This window comes from Hyposmocoma kahamanoa, unplaced genomic scaffold (assembly GCF_003589595.1).
Source record: "Hyposmocoma kahamanoa isolate Upper Pololo Valley unplaced genomic scaffold, ASM358959v1 100021, whole genome shotgun sequence".
Lineage (NCBI taxonomy): Eukaryota > Metazoa > Arthropoda > Insecta > Lepidoptera > Cosmopterigidae > Hyposmocoma > Hyposmocoma kahamanoa.
The window spans coordinates 549626-560015 of NW_020653200.1; the positions used below are offsets into that span (position 1 = coordinate 549626).

General features: G+C 36.4%; 1 protein-coding gene across 1 annotated transcript in view; it reads left to right on the plus strand.

Annotated features, from left to right (window-relative positions):
* LOC113239171 (sushi, von Willebrand factor type A, EGF and pentraxin domain-containing protein 1) overlaps positions 1–7333 on the plus strand; it is a 175165-nt gene extending 167832 nt beyond the window's left edge. Inside the window, exons 14-18 of the mRNA XM_026476079.1 lie at positions 1335–1571; positions 2905–3084; positions 3621–3806; positions 4072–4360; positions 4493–7333. Coding sequence (XP_026331864.1) covers positions 1335–1571; positions 2905–3084; positions 3621–3806; positions 4072–4360; positions 4493–4769 — 1169 coding nt within the window. The 3' untranslated portion in view covers positions 4770–7333. The remainder of the gene's footprint in view (positions 1–1334; positions 1572–2904; positions 3085–3620; positions 3807–4071; positions 4361–4492) is intronic.
* The last annotated feature ends 3057 nt before the right edge of the window (positions 7334–10390 follow it).

A 10390-nucleotide genomic window follows, 5' to 3' on the forward strand; every position in this document is an offset into this window, starting at 1 on the left:
GATTTGGTGGCACCTTTCTCTGTCGCACAGTCTACAAATGGAACTCCCTTCCAGCGCATGTATTCCCTGCTTCTTAAATATTGAGTCCTTCAAACGAGGCGTGAAGAGGTTCTAGCAGGCATGCAGGGTGGAGCTGGCTAGGGCAATGATTGTATCAACACTGCACTAAGTACCTTCACGTTTGGATTCCACTTTTCATTTAACATCAGGTGGAGTGCAGACATCTGCCTGGCATGTATTGAAATAAAAAATAAAATCTTCAACGTATGTAAGTTAAATACTGCCATCTTACCTATTTCTGCCGCCAATCAGCAACGTGAGCATGCTGTGTTCCGGTTTTAGGTGGTGAAATTACAGGCACATTTGGATAGTCAACTTATGTCTCCAGGTGACAGACGCAGTCGCAATGACCCTAAGATCTTTGCAATTTAAAGCTCTGAGTGTCACTGCAATTGTCATGGATTGGCGTGTCGCTTACCACCAGGGCTCGATTTGTTCGTTCCGTCACTTGGTATTATAAAAAAAATGTTACCGAACACCACATTAGGCCTGTACATGATGGAGCTCGGAGATTTTTGATGATACGTGGGACTTGGACATGGGTACATGAGTCGTTGAAAAATCAATTCGATAGAATTTTAATGACAGTAGGCGCATCTTTTTTTATACCTAGTTATACTATCTTAGACTCTTAAATGCACTTACATTCGCACTTAGGCGATTCTCCGGACCATTCTCCATCAGACTGACAGACGAGACTCGGTTCGCCGATTAGTTTATGTCCTTTTTCGCAGTGGAAGTCGATGGTTGAATGTATGTTGTAGTCGTATGCCTCCATATATCCGCCAGCTGGCACTTTGGGGTCCAGGCACCAGGTGCATGACTTGATCATTGCGTCATTTGGTGTTATAAAAAAAAAGTAAATCAATAAATATTGTCAATACTTTGTTGATACTTTTGGTTGAATTACAGGCACATGGGACTTGTCAGCTTATATCTCAGGGTGACGGGCACAGTGGCAGTGATCAGATCTTTGCGATTGTGCAAGACTGTGCAACTGTGTCAGGCGTGTAGCTTACCATCAAGCGCACGACTTGTCCGTTCCGTCACTTGATAATATAAAAAAAATACTTCTCTTTAGAAAAACAGTAGGCGGCAACAATACAGAAAGCACTTGGAAACTAGTTGGTTTCTTCAGATCCATAAAGCGATAATATTTATTTTTACGATGCTGTTCGTGAAAGGGTTAAGGTTTATTTTTTTGGCATTATATTATGGAACTCTAAACTGTATTTGATAATTTCTTTACGACTTATGTTGCGTTATTTTTTCAGAAATTCGTTGCCCAGAACCAGTAGTCGCAGAAAACAGTATTGTCTCTGTTACTGGAAACGATCGCATGCACGGTCGCACACTTATCCGTACGTCTGTATCCACAAATAGTGGGAATACGTATAGAATCGGCGCTCTGGTGAAGTACCGGTGCGAACGAGGTTACAAAGTGATTGGAGAAAGTCTATCGACCTGCGAGGATAATGGACAATGGAGTGGTGTCACACCAAAGTGTCAATGTAAGTAATAAAACCTTAGACTATGGAAAAAAACTGACATTTGACGAAAAAATTAATTTGTCAAAGAACATTTGACTTTTGAGCACTGAACCACACCTCGGACACTCCATACAACGGTCGAAAATTATTTACTTACTGCTACTACATACAGCAAGGCGCTATCTGCACACGCGCAAATGTGTGCGTGAAGTGGCAGGGTTACCCATGACTTGCTCGTACTATTACGTTACGTGGTCAGAGCGGCAACGTAGCGAAAATTCTAACGCGAATCTGTTATCTATAATTCTATTATAGTTTCCTAGTAATTATACATGTTGATTTATATCGACATAATATTATATTTTTCATTAATTCACTAACTAGAATAATATTGATGATTTATTTAAAAAATATATTATAAGCACTTTGGACAGGTACCTTTAAAAAAGGTAACCAAAGTATGTGAAATTGCGTGAAATCTTTATCATTACCTAGTTAATAATTAGGTATATTCACTACGTAATATTTATCGGCAATAAAAATAGAAAATTCGAGAACCCTTGTCTAGCTCACGAAGTTATGGCGTCTTATTATATTGATATAATAAATCTGTATTATATATTACTCTGCACTAAAGAAAACCATAACTGAATGAGTCTCAGACATAAGTTTATTTACTTACTACGTTTCATCTCTTAGAAAACGAAAGAAACTCCTCTCTTTATCCCGTTTAGATGATTATAACCAGCCGTACTCAGCACAATTCACGACCATTATAAATAGTAACTTAAATGATGTTATATATTAACGCACAAATTTCGTAATTAATAAATGAAAACTATATTCAAATCAAAACCGTCTTAGCGCGAAAACGGCTCGCCGACAGCCTTGTTCTCGTTCAGTCAATGTGACCGTCAATGTGTGGGGCGTGGTGTGGTATCTAAAGCTAGGGAGTGGCGGAGAGTGTCCGTTCTCATTACTTATTTATTCTCTGACTGAACCAAAATATCTATAAAAACAAAATCTGTGCCATTTATAAAAAAGCAATTAATGAATCCGGGGTAAAAATCGAATATGAATTAAATAGAGCAGATAAAATGACGAAATGTCACAGGGATCATTTTATCTCTAGGTGTACAAGTGATAATCATATTTTGTCGGATTCAAAACGGGCTTACTGCAACTCGTATAGTCTTAAACTTGTATAGTCTTGGATTGCGAACAAATACGTATCGGATGTAGTGTGCAACCGCGTTTCTAAATAAAATCGACCACTTCGTTTCGTTTGATATTTTTTACTGCTAACTGTCATGTGAAAAAAAAAACTTTTAAATTTATTCACAACTTCTATCAGATGTGGACTGCGGCAACCCAGGGCGTCTGGAGAACGGAAAGGTTACCTTGGCCACCAACGCGACGTATTACGGAGCAGCAGCATTATACGAGTGTGAGAAGCACTGGAAACTCGACGGTGTATCGAGAAGACTCTGTCAGGACAATGGCACTTGGAGCTCAGAAGCTCCAGTTTGCAAAGGTTAGAGGATTGCCGTTGATAAAACTAACAAACCTAAATAAATCCCTAACTTATAACTAACTAGCCAATAGAAAGAGTCGCAGAGGATCTGCCATTCGACTGAGCCAAAATGAGACAGTTTCGAGTGAGATATAAATAAGATTTTAAAATGCTAATTGAATTCATTAATACAAAGATCGAACACTAAAATAAAATTCCTTAGATCCGGTTGGATTCGAACCAACGTCTTCCAGCAAACTGTGCCAGACGCTATGCCAACTAAGCGACGCAACGAACTAGCGGACCATTTCTATATTGCAGATCTTTCTTTTTGGTTTTTAAAGACTTTGTCGTAGATGGCGATCTGTGGGAAATCTATGAAAGCTTTTCTATTGAATTTCTTTCAAACCAAAACTTATACCAACTTACAGGACTAATTAGAAAATGATTTAAATGTCCATTAATTTTCTCCGAAACTATTGGACGTATACAAAATTCACAATACTATATACAAATTCAAACCACAGATACGCTAAAGTTAGGTTTTTTTTTCTCAGAAATTACGTGTCCAGATCCAACAATCCAAGCCAAGGGCAGCACAGGCTTGGTCGTGGTCACTACCACGCTGAGTATCGGCGGAGAGGCCCACTACCGCTGCGAACGAGGTTACAGCATTAAGGGAAACCAGACTAGGAGTTGTCTCTCCAGAGGCCAGTGGAACGGGTCACCGCCTGTCTGTTTCCGTAAGTAGTTTACAATCAAATTGACAAGATGATAGAACCACAAGAATATCAACCTTTATATATTATAGCCTATTTTTATTACAGCCTTTATTGTTATATATTTTCTTTGCCTACCACGATAGAAAAAAGGCTTGAAGTGTATGTATATGTGTTGCTCATCATCTCGAATTAATTTCGTTCACCTCATGTCAATTGGAAGTCCCTAATTTGGGGCGACAAAATGATCCAATTGTCTGGCGTTTTATAACAAAGTATTGGTTCACAGCGATCGACTGCAAGGCACCAGGGACAATTGACAACGGGCGAATCATTACATCAAATGGATCTACCCTCTTCGGGAGCTCCATTGAGTATCACTGCCTGCCGCAGTTCCAACGAGTCGGCCCATTCCTTAGAAAATGCATGGACGATGGGAAGTGGTCCGGTGAAGAACCAAGCTGTGAACTGGTCTCGAATGAGGCGAGTGACAGTGGAACGCTACCGCTCAGTGTGGGCGTCGGATGTGGAGTGGTTCTTTTCTTGCTTATATTGCTGGGAGTCATTTATTTGAGACTGTAAGTATTTTTACAAGTTATTTTCCTTGGAGTAGGATTGGAATTAGACTATCCACGATAAGAATTCTTATACAATTTATTAATGCAATTGCATTCTTAGAATCTACTTCATTTAGACATTTCGTTTTACAGTAGGAAGGCAACGCCAGTGAAGAATACGGAAAACGTAGAAGGCGCTGAAAGGAAGGAAGACCAAAATGCTGCTGTGATGAGCTACGCTACCTTGCACGACACTAACGGAAGACATATCTACGACCACGTCACCGATAATGTGTATGATTCTCCGTACAGTGAGAGATTAGCAGACAATGTAACTTATGGCAGAAGAAGCGACACCGACTCTGCTTATGAGCCCGAGCCTACGGGGCCCAATGCTGTAGTCACCATCAACGGCGTCGCTGTACGTTGAGCCGCAACTCCGCAGGACAGTGATATTAAAACTCGAGTTATCCGGCTCGAAGGACCATTTCCATAGGTAACCACGATCGATCCAATGTGTCATATGACGTAGTCGATGTTTTAAATTAATTTTATTTGTTATCGGTTCAAAAAATGTTCCTGAGAATTTGCCAAGTCGTTACCTCGGATTTTTTAGTGTTTTTTTTGCATTAGTGACAAAATTTTCAGCAACGGTTACCATTTTCCCTAGACGTCGAGTATATTAACTGTATTAGCGTAAGTATAGTTGTGTTTATTTTGTGAATACAAAAATGAAGGAAGTGTTCGTGTGATCACCAACCCTTACTAGGTATTGTACCAAAGATGTAAATGTGTTGGATTTTTTACATAATAATTATATAGCGGACTACAATTCTCTGTCAATAATAACAATATTGCTTGCATAATAAATGCGGTTGTGTCAAAAGTATAAATAATGCTTTCACTTCAAAATTGTATAAATAAACTAAACGTATTTAATGAACTGAAAGTATTAACACATAGTTAAGTGAATTTTTATTATGAATGAAAATTAATGTATTTATTGTTGTACCGTGTATTGGTAGGTAAATAAATTTTGATGCCAAAATAATACTGCTATCGCTTGGTAGAATAGGTCTTTTTTGTAGTTCTAGATTTTTTCAATTTCATTCTTTTGTTTAGCTTAGTATAGTAAACTGTGTTATAAAACCGCTGATTTACAATTTTCTACGTTTAGACGTAACTGATTGGAGAGATCTATGTCCATTGGTGGTTCGTTAAAGATTTTCTTCTCGTCAGATTAGATTTTTTAAATATAATTTTATAAATTTAAGCCATACATAGTGTCAAAATTCGCCAAACAAAATACTATGTGTTTTAAAAGTAGTGTAATATCTGTCTACATGACCCTTAGCTATATGAATAACATTTAAAAGCTAGCTAGATCATGATAAGGCTAGTCACAGACGCATTAATGCTCACTACATTCCTGATTAGGAACGCTCTGTAGGACAATAGGAAGAGATAGCTCCGCCATATTGTCATAGTCAAATAGGAACAAGTCTGGTAGCTCTACATTAAAGTGCGCGCTCGCCATGCGCCGTGTACGGATGGGTGCTCTAGCGCTACACAACACTGGTCGTCTCAACGTGCATTTAATTATTATGCGAATGTGTGCGTCTCGGTTGCGCGCACATACAAGATGCGCTGTTATGAGATACGGAGTTGCCCTACTTGTTCTTATTCTATGGTCTCTATTTTTTGAAGACAGAGTAAAATGACAGTTCTTTTGCGCAAAAGTGTTGCCCGCTTGTGAGTAACTAGTGATTGCAGTCCGTAAATATTCTATTGGTTATCGACTGAATATTGACCACGTTTGTGGAATAAATAACCGAACTTGTTTCATTTGAATCGTCGTCGATTATTCATCCAATTACTGAGCATAAGTTCATTTGAATTGTCCATTTTTGCGAGTTCATACATACATACATTGTATTTAGAACCATGTTTATGAATAAAAATACAAAGAGGAAACATATTTTAAAGTTTTTCATTTTAATTCAATATAGTTAATCAAATCCGGCTATTCTTGTTAACACGTGTATATGATCAAAATTGATCTCGACAATGGTAGGTCAACTGTCAAAAGAAGAATAAAGAAGGCAATAACGCAATTAGTAATCATTAAAATGTCGTAACATTCACAATTCAGTCATTTTTGGCAAAATTTTATCTCCTTTCACAATGTATCGATAAATCTATCGACAACAACTACGTAACTATTTAAAATTTTATGAAAACTAACAACCCTAGAACTGTCATTTTACTCCGTCTTCAAAAATGACATAGTATGCTGTTGTCGCAATTTCTAAATGACGTCTCCATACAACTCCCATAAAAATTAACATTTTTATATTTACGCCACCGACAGCGTATGGACCTTCCACAGTAAACTTTGCCTAATTACAAAAATAAGTATCAATTTAAAATTCTAGTAACATCACAATGTGCCTGTTATATCAATGTATTTTTTATATTCTTTTTGTAAATAGTAGATAAGTATACATAGTAAGTAGAAATCGAATACATCACTGCCTCCTTTGACACACTGAACGGAGCCAGGCACTATATAAGCCAAGCCCATGACCACTGACCACATAGTCCAGGCTTTACGCGTTAACAATATTCTCATCTTGCATTACATATAACACACAGTGTAACTGTGAACATATACCATACGTATTCCTATACTACAAATATACGAGTATAACTAGGCGGTCGAAGCTCTGCCGGAGCGCAGCAGTCTTTCTTATTTTTTTGTTTCTTTTTTTTTCACAATTAAATTTAATATTTTCCCTTAAAATGGTGACCTTTGATCTAGATTATCTCAAGTCACATATCGAAATAAACAATTTCATTGGATTTCAAAAAAATTTTTCTCGCTGCGTTTCGATAAGTATACTCGTACGTAGTATGTATAAATATAGATTTAAGAAATTACCGAATTCTTGTTTATCTACAAACCAAAATATTTAAAATAAAAAAATAACACTTCTCCTCCTCTTTAAAGATCTACACTTTAATTTTATACAACTTATAAATTTTGTTACAGTTTTACAAATAAAAAATAATTGTAATTTTACATTATCTCTACAACTTTATGTTAAATAAATTCTTTGGTTATTGTATGAACTTTGTTTTATTTTGAACTGTATATTATTTAACTTAGAAAAAATTGTGTTATTCCCGCCGACATTACACTGTACCTACTACGGTTTTCAATAATTTTTTGTCCCGCAAAGGAAAATTGAAACTAGGTGCTGTCTCAAAAATCCCAGAAGCTATTTCACGGCAGGCAGCTATCCATACTTATAGGCTAGGCAATTAGGTAGACAATACAAGATATTTTAATCAAGTTCTTTAATAATTGAAATTATAAAATAAAAAATTGGAATGTATAAGTAATTGTATACGTAATAATCTCAGTACAGAGTACTAAGAAAACCGACCTCAACAGTACGTGGAATTACATATGATTACCAAGTTTTATTGAAATCGGTTACCGGAAAGTGCGCAAACCCGGATTCATCCCCTAGTTCGCCACTATACGGGACTTGACACAGGAGATAATAAAAATCGATTCTCACTACCCAAAATATATTGAGAGAGAAACGCCTTAAATTGGAGAATAACAAAATCAACCATTGAAGTAATTGCTCCTTATAATAAAAATACATAAAATGTTATAAGTAGCGCCTAAATTTTATTATAAGGAACAATTATTTCAATGGTTGATTTTGCTATTCATCAATCTTCATGCGTGGACAACCACCCCGAACAGAGGTGGATGATTTCCTTCAAAATTAAATGGGACCACTATGGAGGTCCCATTTAATCTTATCCCTTCCTCTCCTTTCCATCAGCGGACCACCCGTGCCGGACTGCGTTGCCACAGTTGGACGGTCAGTTCAATACCGTCCCGCACTAAAAAGTTTGGCAATTCGTTTTTATGCCGAACCATCAAATTGTGGAACCAACTCCCGGCGCATGTATTCCCTCCCCTCTATAACATCGGGTCCTTCAAACGTAGTGTGAAGAAGCATTTGGCCAGACCGGCAAAATGATAGTGACGGAGTGAAGATATTTGTGTTGTCCATCCGTTACTCTCATCTCTGGACTGTATTCGCACTTTCCACCATCAGGCGCGGTGCAATCATTTTGCCGAGTCGCAATAAAAAAAAAAAAAAGTACCCTCTTTCCAGCAACTACAAAGAATCATGAAAATCGGTTCCCAAATACTGGAGTTATCGCGTAACAGACATACAAAAAAAACATACAGTCGCATTGAGAACCTCCTCCTTTTTTGAAGTCGGTTAATTAAAACAAATCAAATAGCAATTGACAACGTCACCAGAGGACGTGGCCTAATTTATACGCTCTCACACACAAACTTAAAACTTTCAGTCAAATGGAATTACAATTTTCTACATTTTTCCATAATTGATTTTGGTAAATGATAAATAATAAAGTGAACAACACGGTTTTGTAAGTAAAACTCTTGCTTTTTATTGTATAAAATTGACAAGACACCAAGAATGCAACGAGAGTTAAGTATAACATAGTAATAATAAATACTTATTATCTTCGTTACTTTACAATATTCATTAGTAAGTACCATAGATATATAGTAAGTACTCAAGTCCTTGTAGAAGAAGTGACATGAGCCGAATGACGTGCTAATATGGAAGTGATTTTTCATTTTGCTTAATTTGTTACTTACAGAAATTATTGTAATTGCCGATCGACAACCCGATCGGTGTGGACCTTGTGACTATGCTGACCTACTTTGTAGTCATCCCACCATTCTAAACCACTTATTTTTTAAATTTTGAATCATTCTCGATTTCTCTTTTCCCATTACGTTAGTCCGATCGGACTTATTCCTCAATAAAATTCCGCCTAATATTAATATAATATACATAAACTATTAGTACTGCCGTGAATGAAACTATTAAATACATGTACACTTTATTCTGAAATCTAATTAATTACGTCACCGTAATATGGATATGGAATACACAAACGTCACCAGGATGGAATTCAAACCTGGAGATTAATCCTATTATTGCAAATGAAAATTTTACTATTACATCGTAAAATTTGCATTTGTAATAGCAAATCAAGTATTTGGTTTTGCGTCGCGCAAACGTGTGTCTTGTATTGGATACAAACGACCGACAACTAGAAGCGAATATATTTTCATACAAATTGCGGTTGCCGCAACCGGCGACTGTATCGATTTCATATCAATTGCATGAAACTAGAACATTTAGGCCATCGTCAAAAGCAGACTTAAAATAAAAAAAAACAATGTTTTCTGATATGATTCAAAGTAGTCTCAAATGAAAGGTACCATATACAATGGAAATTGTTTCACTCCACGGCATTAGCAGGCTATTTTTTGAAAAATCGTACCTTATGGCTCAAGTCACAATGGCGCAGAGTCGAAGCGTCGCGACGCATCATGTTTTTCGCCTATGGCATATTCATCTCTATTTTCCCATAAGTAAGGTACAAATTTGTGTGTTGCAAATATGGAAACGGGCGTCGACGCGCCTCAAAACTATTATCCCGGAAGTGGCAAACTGTCAAAAACTTTCAAGATGGCGTTGTGTTTGTTGTCTGTAATTTACATCCTCTATGGTAATTGTCCAGACACTGTGTTGACTGATTTAATAAATTATGGCTGCGTTCAAGAAGTTTATGCATGGAGGTGACAATTTTTTCATGCACAAACGTTATGAAATATTTTTAATCCATTATTTTATTTATGTTGCTATTATTTAGTGTTTTTAGAAAGTTTATTCTATTAAAGATTAGTATATTTATTACAGATAAATATTTTTAATTTTAATTTGTATCATTGTAAATGGACTTTGCACACGACATGGAAGTTACATTTTCGTCACTTTCTTAATGATGATTTAAATAAATATTTATATTGTGTAAATATAAATAAAAATCACATTAATATAAACTACTTCGATTAATTTAAGTAATACAAGTATATCGTTTTTTAATACATATGCACAAAAAAAATTGCAGAAATGA